The 13840-nt window shown below is 39.6% G+C and overlaps 1 protein-coding gene across 7 annotated transcripts in view; it reads left to right on the forward strand.

Moving 5' to 3' along the window:
• The window catches only part of LOC144468074 (low-density lipoprotein receptor 2), a 91932-nt gene that overhangs the window by 46866 nt on the left and 31226 nt on the right, over window positions 1–13840 (forward strand). For 6 of the 7 annotated variants that reach the window (XM_078177766.1, XM_078177359.1, XM_078177271.1 and 3 more), the window contains one exon: window positions 7260–7382. The exons of the other annotated variant lie outside the window; for it this stretch is intronic. In XM_078177766.1, coding sequence (XP_078033892.1) covers window positions 7260–7382 — 123 coding nt within the window. The remainder of the gene's footprint in view (window positions 1–7259; window positions 7383–13840) is intronic. 7 annotated transcript variants of the gene reach the window in all.

Below are 13840 nucleotides of genomic sequence, written 5' to 3' on the forward strand. Positions count from 1 at the left end.
TAATAGGAAGAAGAGAATATCTGAACTAATTAATTCGTGGAGAAGTAAGAGAAATGGAAAATGGGAATTAATGAAGAATTAATAGAAAAATTAATAAAAAAATTGACAATTAATAATTATTTTAGACAGCGTGGTATACAGTTACATATGTACTGTATTTGTTAATAAATCATCCGACGGTTAGAATAATAAAATATTGAAATAATAAAGATAGCAAGATCTTGATCGATTATCAAGGCTCTAATGCATCGATTGATCGATCACTGACACGCGACATGGCTGTAACTTCGAGTTGCAGAGGCAGCGAGGATAAAAGTTCTTCTTACAGAGGTAAACTTCGACTTGCAGGGGATCCGACTGTTTTAAACTCGAGTTACAGAGATAAAAGAACGCGTTTGAGTTCGTGGAAAATAATTCGAGTTAACGAAAGCTTTATTTCGATTTATAGAGGTCTTTACGAAGCGACGATAAGGGGGTGAACAAAATCTTCGCCTTGTGTAGTTTGTCAAGAGTTAAAGGGGTTCAGAGTTAACGCATCAACTATCAAAATTGTTGAATTGGTAGAAAGTTACTCACAAACATTATATAACAATATAGTTACATTCATATTACGTTCCATTGTCTAATAACCTTAACATTTTATTAATTAATACTCTACTTTAAGTTACTCACAAATATTATACAACAATATAGTTACACTCATATTACGTTCCATTGTCTAATAACCTTAACATTTTATTAATTAATACTCTACTTCTCTGTACAATACATTTCAAAAGATTTTCGAATATCATCATAGCACTTTTTTATACTACAAGTGGTTAAACGCAATCGTTGTTTAAAAGAGAAATCGCGGCTCTCTTCTTGTCCGCCGCCTCTGTAAATTTCTATCCCATTGTTTCGACATCTGCGATCGATCGATCCCGCACGCGGCCGCCGCGGAAGCTAATAAATCGCGCTCGCCTATAGGGGAGACGTCATGCAAAATTATTAATTACACATTCGGCCGGCGATTCCGGCGTCTACTTTACGAGCACTGTGTCACCGCGAAATTAAAAGACAGTCGAACTTTTTAAACGATGCATGAACAGATTTCACGTTTCGCGAGTTTCGGTTCGGATATTGTTTTATTTATCGTGATCGCGAGTGGAATTAGGGGTGGATGGTTGAGGGTGGTTTTCTCGAACAAGGGCGCGGTGTTATTTGTTAGATAAAATAATATAATATAGTATGTATCATAATGTGGGAACATTTTGTTTGAATTTCTTGGTATTTGTATTTTATATGTATGAGAAGTGGTATAGTATAATATATAAAATAATACAAATTGAAAAATGCAATGTAGAGAAATTTATGGAAAAGATATTCGTAATTTTTTGGCAGAAAATAATTTATTTGAATTTCTCTATATTTGTGTACATAAAATAATATAGTATACACGATAATACAGACTATACCATTTTCTTTCTAAATTATCTAAAAATTCATGGTTCATCAATGCACTTCGCGCGCGTCCACGTTCAAAATAACACCGCGATTCGGTTCGATTGCTATGGATACGGCAATCATAAGTAGGATTGAAATTCGGTTCGATGTTGAAGGGTGCTCGAAAATTTAATCGCACGTTGGTTACAAATTGCGGACAAATAATTTGCCGAATTTTCGCGGATATCGCGGAACGAAGTCATAACTAGGTACACGCCGGATTCCGTAGAAATAGTTCGAGACTGTACCACGGGTTACCGATGAACAATTTCGTTTGATTGTTAGATCGAGTGCGCCGGAAGTTTAATCACGTGTCGGTTACGAATTCGCGACAAACAATTCGATTGAATTTCCGCGCGTGTTCGCGAGTTTCATCGGGAATAAAAATATTCGGGTAAGTGTATGGAGATGCTGGATAAATATTAAAAACATTATCGATTCAATTATTATTCTCTCAAGGCGCCCGGGAAATAATTATTAAAAACGATATATCGTGCGAGCAAATTTCTATTTATTATTCGGTATTCGACTTCGCGCGATTAATATTTTTCCGAGTGAAAGTGATCCCGCTGGCAAAAGTGCAAGCGTACACGTGTTTCGAAAAATAAGCTTTCACCGTCATGTTTCCCGTAATTAATCAATGTAATTGGAACATGTTACATCTGTTTGCATTTCAACAATGCACATATCTCAAATAATACATGCACCTCAAATGTAAACACGAATGTCAAGCATGGCTCTCTCGCCGGTTGCTTGGTCGACAGGAGAGGCCTTTCACGGAAATAATATTCAAGTGTTTCATTTCACGCGCGATAAATGAAATATTCATGTCAATTAGGTATGTCGATATTTCGTATTGTAAAATACGTGTTTTAAATACTTATTATATATATATATCGTTGCAGTAGCAATTTCGATCGGTATACCGTGTCGCACTGAAATTAATTACTATGGCGAATTGTATGCAACGCAATCGAGACAATTATAATTATATTATAATTCTAAGTCAAATAATAATAATTATATAAGTCATATATATATTGACTTTATGGTAGTATATTTGACTTTAATTATAAGTAGGTCAGAAAATGAGCCCTAATGATGTTTATATAATATAATATAAAGTAGTATAATACAGTATAATATAACGCATATATAATATATCATGTAATAAATCTATAAATAATTTTCGAGCATTTCGAATACTGTGCGACATCGAATTCGGTCCCAGATTCGCTATAAATCGAATCTCGATTCGAATCGATTCGCAAATCTCCTATAAATTTAATCATAAATAATCATAAACCGGCCAGAAATTCGCTGCATATAATTTTCTTCTATATTTAAGGGTTGCCGTGATTTCGGCCGCGTGTTGGTTACAAAATTAGGGACAAACGAGTCGTTGTAATTTTAACGGACACCGAGAGTTTAATCACAAGTGGGTCGCGCATCGGTTACTAAACAATTCGACTCGTTTGGGAACGGATACACGGCGCGAGTTCGATCATAAGTCTCGATCATAGGTTTCGAATGCCGTGGGAAATTTATTTAATTCGATGGTGGTACCACCGTTTCCGCGAATTTAATTGCGAACGGGTTATAAATTCGATGGAAAAACACGCGGCTCCGTTCTTGCGGACATTTCGGAATTCAATCGCGAATAGTTTGCAAATTGGGGTATACAATTTACATTCGGCAAATTTCCCTTGCCGAATGGATGCTCGATCAAATTTATTTATCCTTTTGCAACCCGACGCCCGTCTTAATCGAGTGGAATCGCTCGCGTCGAATTTGCATTTACAGCGATCTGCTGAAATGATGATTATTTTATAATATTCGTTAGGAATACGGTGTTTGTATAAAATTGTTTCAAGCGACGCGCGTTAAATAATATTTTTAATATATATAATTATCGTATCATTTTTGGGGTAATTTCGTTCAGTTTTTTGGGCCGCTTTTCTCGGTTAATTTTCTATAATTTTTGAAAAATCTGAAGCTTCTCAGAAAATTATTCTATCCTAAGTGAGGAACCTATGGGACACCCTGATACAATTTCGGAACCTTTCATGTCATGTTTATCCAATCTCGCGCTAATCGCATTAAAATCTGCGACCGAGTCGCCGCGACGCGATTCTCAACGAACGATTCCGCCTAATACGTTCGCGCGAGCCTAACTGCGCCGCGAATACGGCCATACTCTCCCACCCCCTCGGCTGCAATCATTCTATCAAAGCCATCGGAAGGAACGAAGACGCGTACGCAAGCAGACTTCGCACTTTGGTATCGCCGTAAGAAAATTTATCGGCGACCAGCAGTTCCATTGTTGTTTCGCGGACACAGAACAGTAGCCGGACCGGCTTTATTCTCTCGAAATCATCCCCAACCCCCCCCTCCCTCCCGCCCCGGTCGAGAGCAAAAGCGATCTCTGACGGGCGAAACGACTCGCGTGGGCACGAAACCGTTTCATTGCCACTTATCGCGGGACCTTGATCGTAACTAGCCGCGCTCGTATATTTCCTGGATCCGAATGGCGCGCTGTGGTCAGACTCCTCCTTCGGAAGAGACGAAAATTTTCCTCGCTTCTTTCGCGACGATCGTATCCCCGAGGAAACACCGTGCATTTACGTTTCGGTCACGTGAATGAACTCGCTATTGGTAGTGGAGTTCGAAGCAGAAAATCGTTTCGTCTTTTCTTCGTTTTATTGTGAATTTTTTTGGTACGAGGATTTTTACAAAGATTTATCGAAGACTAGCAAACCTGGCGAACTCCGTTTCGCCACCAGATGGCTTCGTTTTTTGTAACATTTCGTTTGGGGATTAAAAGATGAAGAAAAGTTATTTTTTTTGTTTTAGAAACCATATTGGTTTGTAGTACATGCTATGTATCAGAGATGGCGCTCTATGTGAAAAATGATTTTCCCTGTTTTCCTGCTTTTCTGTTGAAATTTTTCCAGAATTTTGGTTGCTATAAACCTCACGGAGCCCGAGACCTTTCCAACGAATGCAAAACCGTGGAAATCGGTTCGTGCGTTCTGGAGTTATAGCGTCAGGAAGGAAAACCCGACTTATTTTTATATAATAGGTTATGTTTCAAGATTATATTTTACAGAGCACAGTATTTAACGCATACAATGGCCCCGCGCTAACGAATTCAATGAATTTTACATGGAACCGAAAAATGTAACGCCATGCAAATCTTAGTTTATTATATTTAAATTATATACATTGGACAGATGGACTTAACATCGGGCGCAAAAATCCGGAACAACAAAAATTTGCATCGATTATATCAGCCATGCTAGTGACCCGTTATAATTGACCCATTCAATTTTCGATTTTGCATTATTCATTCTGCAGAGACTGCGCGGCGGATTCCTATGGGAAATTGTGCGCATCGATGGCCGTAGGATCGTTCGAATAGATTTAATCTTATATACATATATATATAGGGACCGTCTGATTCCAGAGTTAATGACCCGATAGTTGCCGACGTACTTTTCCAATTAATAGATCGAATATGCGTGATCGAAGTTTGCCGCGGAAGTTTCATAGGAGTCAAAGTTTCTTCGAAAGTGTCTTTCCGTGCTTCCGGAGAGTGTTAAGTCGAATAACTGCGCTAATCGAGAAATTCCACGCTACTGCGATGTCTTTGAAAGCAATATATAAATTGCTAGTTATAGAACGTTATTTGGAAATTGTTCTTTACATAAATCGTGTCAATATATTCCAATTTATATTATATTAGATATATGTATATTATTATGTACATTATATAATAATATATTATATTACTATTATTTATAATATAAATTGTCCGTAATTTAATTTGATTTGATATGATAATATATTATATTACTATTATTTATAATATAATTTGTCCGTAATTTAATTTCATTAATGCCTAATTGAATTTCCATCGTTATTAGAAGAAAGAATAGCAAATAAGTAATTCTACTAACTATTAAATAGAGTACACAAATACAATACAAATCATTCAGTCCAACCTTGTTCTTGTTAACCCTAGAACTTCCCGCTTCAATTTTCGATATAAATGACATCATGGGGTTGCGAGAATTAATTACTAATTAATCATTAATTACGAAGTATTGCACGAGTGAAACCTGGATGTTTTACCATTTCTCGCGTTTGCAGACGATTTAAAAATTCTACGAGGTCGCCATCAACCCACGTGGTCATTTAACCCTCTTAGTACCGGCCAAAAGAGTCTGTATGCGAGCGAAATGTTTGAAACTCGTTTGACGAAGTTTGATGAAGTTTCGGAAAGGAATTGCCAGAATTTTGAAAAGCTTGATAAATAACAAATTCAAAAAGGGAGAAGAAATAAGATATGAAATTGTTGTTTAATAAAAATATTAAGAAAACTATCTTGTCAACAATAGCCAATAACGATATATCGTTGTTCGGTACCAAGAGGGTTAAGGGTTAAAAATACTATCCCAGTCACCGCCTACCAATCTCCATCATCTAAACAAAATACAAATCGTTCGGTCCGGCGTTAAAAAAGGTGCCGAAAACACGTCCCTGACAGTATTTGCCGCGATAAACATTGCCTCGTTGCAAAAGCGATTTCGCAATCCATCTATTCGGAGAACCGAAATTACTTTCGCAACAGCCGAACGCGATAAATACAGCAACGCGACCGGCATCGAACGCCGTTGAAAAAGCGAAGCAAACGTCCGTCGCGATCCGCGGCGACGTAGTCGCCATAGACGGTTATCATTTTGCATAGAGAGATCCACGGCGTGTCCGCGAGCGCGACGTGTCGGCGTCGACTACGCAAAAGGCAGGGCACAATCTTGTCCGGATTCCCCCGCCCCGCGGATCATGCGTGCGAGCCCGAGGCCCGTATAAAGGGGCCCGGTCGCGGCGGCTGCATCAGACTCACAGCATCGGCAGCGGTTGCGCGAGTGCATCGCCGTCGATCGTCCTCTCACACGGATCCAGCGATCTCGCGTTCGGTATCGCTCGGATCGCGGTTCAAGCTTCGGCGTGGCTCGCGACAGATTTCGCCAGAGGGTCTGCGAGTCTCGGCTCGATCAGTGATCTCTCGGGCTAGCCGAGGGTAGTAGCAGCTCGGTAGTAGACCCAGAAGCACCCGGGAGAGAGTAGTGTCCCTGGTGTTTATCGGCGGGGTATCTTTTGTTCGGCGAGTGTCCTTGGCAATCTCGAAGAGGATAGTCCCGGAGAGCATTGTGATCGCGAGAGGGGTCGAGCGGAGAGTGGATCGAGGATTTGACTCGGCGCGATACGGAGCGAGCAGCCCCGATACAAGGAAGGACGGCCTCTGAAAAGGGCCGTTTGTTTCGCCGGCTACTCGGCTTCGGAACTAGCGCAGTTCCGCGCCGGTGATTCACGTTACACGCTCGTTCCGGCTCGGTGTGCACGCGCGTCGCTCGCTCGCTCGCTCGTTCCGGCTCGAAAGCGCGGCAAGCTCGTCGAAAATTTCGCGGAACGACACACGGCGCGCTCTCGGAAGCTGCAGCAGTTGGGTTGCCCGCGAGCGTGAACGACGCGACGGAGACCAGCCGGTGCAATTGGTGCAATTGGTGCAGGATCCGAGTGGCTCGCGGCCATCGGCGCGGGGTGGTGGTGGTGCTAGGTGTTGCATCCCTGCGAAAACGGGGCGATGAGCCCGCCGAACACGGCCCGGCGGCCCTCTCGCTGGCTGCTGCAGCTCGCCTGCATCGGCTACCTAGCGGGCCTCGCCCTCGCAGCCGACTTCCTTCCTCAGCACGACTATGATCCGCTTGCAGGTATACACACGTGCACCGAGACCGAGTTCAAGTGCTCGAACGGCAGGTGCATACCCAGGACGTGGCACTGCGACGGCGAAGACGACTGCACCGATGGCTCCGACGAGAATCCCGCCGTTTGCCGTAAGTCTATTCATCGTCTATTTATTTCATTTAGATGCGATTTTGTTGCTCGATGTTTTATGATCGATGTTCCATTAGTTTGGTTAATATCGCGGTTACTAGGCGCATTGTTCGTTTGATTATTGGGTGCATGGGGACGGCGTGTTGTAATAGTTTACAGAACGCGGCGTTGTTTAAATTGCCGGCGATTTTCAAGGTTTGGGACTCGTCGGGATCTGGTGCGAATTTTCTTTTGTTCGTCATGTTCAAGTATATTTAAATATATTTTTCTATTTTACTGAAACAGTGGTCCTTGGAATTATATTTGCAAGCTTTATTCAAGCCTTGATAGCTGCAATCAGAATTTTATATTTTATTAAATTCGTTGAAGTTATACTTCTATATTTTATTAAAGTGGTTGTCGTTTAAATTATACTTTATTAAAGAATTAATCCTTGAAATGATATTTAGGGATTTCTGTAATTTAATATTAGATTTTCTGTGTTCATTAACAACCCCATTTCAATAATAATCAAGGTGAAATAAAATTCGCACTACTCCCACGACAGTCCAACGTATACCACCACCATCTCGCATAAACAATCATTCAGAAATTAATCGCGGCAATTATATTCAACGACACTCGAAGAGACTTTGCGAATACGTACTCCTGAAATTCCCAAAAATTCGCGTTTAATTGCAATTCCATATTTTATAATTCGATCAAAAGTCACTGCGATAGTACTACGCGTTCTTAAATATTAATATTTAAATTGCAAAAATTTCTAATCGCAGTGACAGTGAAGAAAATGGGGTTAAAGCCGCGACGGAGAACTATTTTGTCTCGTTGAACAAATTGCCTCGATTTTCTTAATTTTGATAAACACTGTACACACTTTTCGTCTTCCATATTATAGTCATGCTAAACCCATGCGCCTAATTCAGAATGAACGATTAATCCTTTCACTGCTGCGATTCGAGTGCTTCTGCCCTTGCACGACGCTCCGCGTTGCTCCAACAAGACGGAAACAAAGGCTAGAGACTGATCAATGCATTTGCACGGGAAAGGAGAGGGAGAAAGCTGCGAGAAACGAACGCGGAATAAAACGAAGCGGAGAAATCGTATCCAGAAACAACCGGGCCGATTCTTTCTCTTTCGTAGCTCCGCGGGCCAACTCTTTCGCCGTTTCATTCGGAAATGGATCCTCGGCTGGCGAACGCTTCGCGATCGCCGGAACCTCGCACGCGCCTTAGTCGGCGTAAACTCGGCTTATGCATAAATATTAGACAAATGTTACGGACTCGTTTCATCCTCACGCTGTCTCGTTTTCTTTTTTCTCCATCTCCTCTCGTTTATTTTTCGCAGCCGTTTTCATAGCGAACGCATTTATCGCTCTATTGGTTTAATACAATTTTTTCTTTCGCTTCGTCTTTGCACGGTGTTCCGTGAGCGACGCTGTTTAACCCTTAGTAGCCTGATTTACGAAAGTGATTTTTTTTAATATTACTATGTTTGCTTGAGGGTCTAGATGAAGGGAAAAATAGCTAAAAAAATCACAATATTTATTTTACATATTTATTTAGAAAAAAAAACCAGGTATCAATTTTGATACTTCAGGCATTAAGGCCATAAAGAAATCAGATATACTTATGCACTCGTAAAAAATAATTATATCATAGCGAAAATAATATATTCACTTACCTCAAAAGTATTTATATTCTTCAGTAAAAGAAAATATATCAAATTTGTATTCAACAAAACTTTTAGTAAAATGTGTTTACTTGTTCACTTTGCCGCGCAAGTAATATGTCATAGATAAAATAAAACAATAATGACATTAGATTTTTTTTTTAATTTCGTTGGAAAGAATATTATACAACAGTAAAATACGTACAGCCAACCTATAAAAAACACTAATAGTAATGTGAACATTCTGTTTAAAAGATTGGTATCAAAATTGAAACTCTAGGTTATTAAGGGTTAACAGGAAGTGCTGCGACACACCCTGCACCGCTAGAAACCACTTTTGTTTCGCCGCTTGTTGTGCCGACTTGTTGTTCGCGCGCTTCTCGGCGCTGTCGGACTTACGTCAGTCCGAATTCGGACGTTTTATCGCGCGACGGCTTCGCGAGAAGTTTGGACGCTTCTGCAGACTACGCCGCCATTTTGGCACCTCGATTATGCGAACCCTGTTGAGATTGTTATTCGAGTTATAATTGTCACCGGTTTATCCGTGGCTCGTCGTTGAAAAAGGTTTGTCGAATGCGACGCGTTTAATGGGATAATCTGATCACGGATTTTCTAACTCTAAACTATAGTTTGTTTCCGATAATCCAGTGATAGGGTGTTGCGCAGACATTGATTTTTTATTTGTACGCGCTTTTGCAGTGCGCTCAGTTTTACGCAGGATTCGGGTATTGTTCGAATTGTTTCGGTGGAACGTTTGAAAGGGGTGATTGCACGAGGGTGTTCTTTTTGGGCGAATGTTTCATTCGGGAAACGATTATTTATTATTCGCGGCTGTTTAGAGGACAATTGATTATTTGTCATTAATTATTATATCCGTTTGATCGAATTATTTGTTGTTTGTTATTAATTATTATACCTGTTTGGTAGAATAATTTATTACTTGTCACAAATGATTTATTCTATTCGTTCGAAGAATTTATTGTTTGTCACAAGCTATTTATTCCAATAATGAATTATTCGTCATAGATTATTCTAGCGTTTTATTCGAATTATTTGTTATTGAAAAGCGACAAAGCTCTATAATTCGTCATTTTGATTCAGATCGTGAATTTTCCGTACGAATGACTTCTGATTCGTATAAATTCTCGTTTAAATAGAATCCCATTGACTCTTGTTCGAGGAAATTTTTATCCGAATAAATTTGTCTTCGATGGGGTATATATCTGCGTTCGAATGAAATTTTGCTCGCCTCTGATTTCACGCGATGATCGAAATAAGCGCAGGTATACATATATGCTACGTATAAATATAAAAGTATTATAGAGTACCTGTTGATAAAAATCCAAATTAATTAATTCGCATATAAAACGATTCATGGTACGAATCAGTAATTTACATAACCCAGCGTTATTATCCGAAAAGCAATCAACTAGGTTCCATAATCGAGGTTCCATTTTATTTTAATTTCCATTCAGCGAAACGAGCGCCCGAATTGTTTAGCAATGAAAGGATTAATGCGACCAATCTGCGAACACTTGCCGGTCCCTTCGACTGCCCTCGCGATTAAATAATTCAGCAAATTGGATTTTTTAAATCACCTTTCGATTTTTTAATTTCAATTCAGTTTGGTATAATATCTGTAGCTGGTACGGTATTATAGGTATACAGTGTTACAATCACATTGCACTACAGTACATAAATAATTCTATAATTATTCATATACTATACCATACTATAACTCTATATACAGGGTGATCTTAAATTCATCAACCGAGCACGGTAATGTCTACCCAAAAAAATCAGAAAAAATTGTGCTCGAACCGGCGAACACTGTTTCGATAATGCTCGGAAACGCTTCGCGCCGTATGTTCGGATACGCGGGGAGGCGTTTACGAGCGGGATCCGAGGGCACTCGAACGGGACGCGTTTGACAGCGTCCGAAAATTTCCATATTTCCGCGACCGGGGATCTCCCGGCAGATTTAATTTTCGATACGCCGGGTAAATAGAGGATACAGGCACGCCGGGAGCCCGAAGAGAGTCGCGGAACACAATACGCTCGAGTTTTATCGGCTGTGCGAAGCAGCCGTGAAAGTTATTCGGTCTCGCGAAAAGCGGGACCGAAGGAGAGCAGTCTGCGCTCAGAGCAGAGAGAAAGGAAACGAACCTGCGAACGGGTTCGTTTGTCACGTTTAACGGGCGAAATTATCTATACGGGTCTCGAACGCCCGTGGTGTTCGGACGCGAGCGAGTCCGCGGGACACATGCGCATCCCCCGACAACCCTTCGACATCGATAGCGATGCCATCGGGCATCATCCGGTCGATGTCTATCGCCTAAATCGATCTTTGAGCGGGAACGAAAATATGAGTTATTTGATACATTGTTATAGATACAGTTGGGACATTAAGCACAAACTAAACATTAACCTCTTGCTACAATTTTTATTATAATATACTTTTTTATTATAATATACCTTTTTATTATAATATACCTTTTTATTATAATATACCTTTACTATAATATACCTTTTATTATAATATACCTTATTATAATATACCTTTTTATTATAATATACCTTTTATTATAATATACCTTATTATAATATACCTTATTATAATATACCTTATTATAATATACCTTTATTATAATATACCTATACAGAAGTTCGTGTAAGAAGTCCTGTGGAAATATTGTTGCAGTATGGGGGGCTGTAAAGGAAAAATCAGGAACCAGTTATGTCGACTGATTTAACCCTTTGCCCTCGATGCCATTTTCTGCCTAAATTCAATAATATTTGAAAATAATTGAAATAGTTTTCTAGACCATAATAATCTCATTTTAGAAGACTCGGTGCATTTCATGCACTTGTAATTAATTTTTACTACTCGATCATCGCATCAGAATTGTTCTTAACCCTTAATTAGGCGCATGGGGTCAGGGCCACAGGGTCACAGTAAGTATTTGTTTCTTAAAGTTAAGTATATTAAAGAACTTTATTAATTACTATAGAAATCCATTAAGTTTTATTCCTTTTTGATACTCCTTTCCCAATGTTTTTTTGGGGTCATTTAAGAACCCATGCGCCTAATTGGTTGATTTTCTTAATGCGCCTAATTAAGGGTTAAAGGCTTCGACTAAATAAAATTGACTATTATATTCATGTTAAATTACCTGGCCCCTAAAACCAGCCAAATTTATTTGAAAACATATCTCAGAATATATTCGACTTCTATGGTCCACCCTGTACCTATCGCTTGTGATATAACAACCCTAATAAAAAAATCAGAATAAATTATCGTCACTTCTATAACTCAGTATAAAGCAAATTGCGTTCAATGCTGCATTTAACGTTTGCATTCTGTGTTGCATTTAGTGTAGCGTGAACGCAGGGTTAAACGACAAAGTCCAGTGGGATTCCCGCACAATGCATCGTTCATCGTAAAAATATGGGCGCGCGTTGCTCGGGTTTACAGTTCGAGAGGCCCTACTTGAAACGGTTAATTGGAACATGCAACAACTACAATATATATATATATATTCGAGTAGAAGCCTCTCTCGCTCCGCGATATTCGCTCGATTCTTTCTGTCGATTCTTTCTGTCGATTATGCCGCGATTATCGATCCACTCAACGTAAATTACCCGGCGAAATCGGCACCGATCCGCTCGGCAAAACGGACAGATATATATATATATATATATATATATATCGATAGAGCCCATTGACGAGAGACTTCCGAAACGTCTCCGTTTGCGGTTCGAATTTCACATCCATTAATTTCGATTCCCATCTTCATCCGCGGATAGAGAGGGTTGCGTGGGTTTGGTATCGAAACGCATAAACGCTGCGGTGCATAATGGTTCAGAGGCGCAGGAATCCCTAGGATCAGTATGTTGGAAATGCGCGTTGTTTAGAGTGATTTTTAAAGAGATTAATGAGACAGTAATAGTAACGTATAAAATTTTGATATTCTTTAGAAGGCAAGGTACTGTATTTTTAATATTCATATTATTAATATTTATCACGTAACTCTAACATAGAAATAGGAAATAATAATAATAGTATAAAATGAAAAACCTAAAGCAATATAATAAAGAATAAAAAAGATGAAATAAAAAATATATTCTACAATAACATTCAATGATAATTGCACTAAACACATAGACCCAAATAAAAGGCTACAAAGGAAAACTGAAATTTATTATTTAAAAAAAAGCAATAAAGACTGCAAGGAAAACTGTATCTCTAAATCACTGTGCGTCCGTCCTTCCATCAGTGGCATCGGCATTATTCTTATCGCGACTCCGTACGCGTGTACAACGTATGTATAATACATTGTTGTATTAACGGGGTAAATTGCAAACGCGATACCCGGTGTTATTAATAATAACGGTCCACGGCTCGTCCCGAATTCGACGCCGTGATCCGCCGATTAATATTCATGCACGCGTATTTTCTCTCGCCCGATCGTACCCCGTCTCACCCCCACCAACCCTCTCCCCCCCCTCTCTCTCTCTCTCTTGCCATTAATATTCAATTATAATGGGTTCGCTCGTATAAAACAAGCGGCGCGACAGGGTTAGGTCTTGGCGACCCCGAATTTCTCGTGTTCATTTTCGCGTTGTTCTCATTTCGAGACTCGAAATTAAATTATTAATCAACGATGTTATAGGTAGACGGTGAATCTTTGTTAATTACAAGGTACAGAGATTATTATTAACACACGTTTGCTTCTTTTCGTAATTGTTCTACGATGGGATGACAGCAATAAAATGATAATTTCAAGGG

The sequence above is a fragment of the Augochlora pura genome, chromosome 1, assembly GCF_028453695.1.
Source record: "Augochlora pura isolate Apur16 chromosome 1, APUR_v2.2.1, whole genome shotgun sequence".
Classification (NCBI taxonomy): Eukaryota; Metazoa; Arthropoda; class Insecta; order Hymenoptera; family Halictidae; genus Augochlora; species Augochlora pura.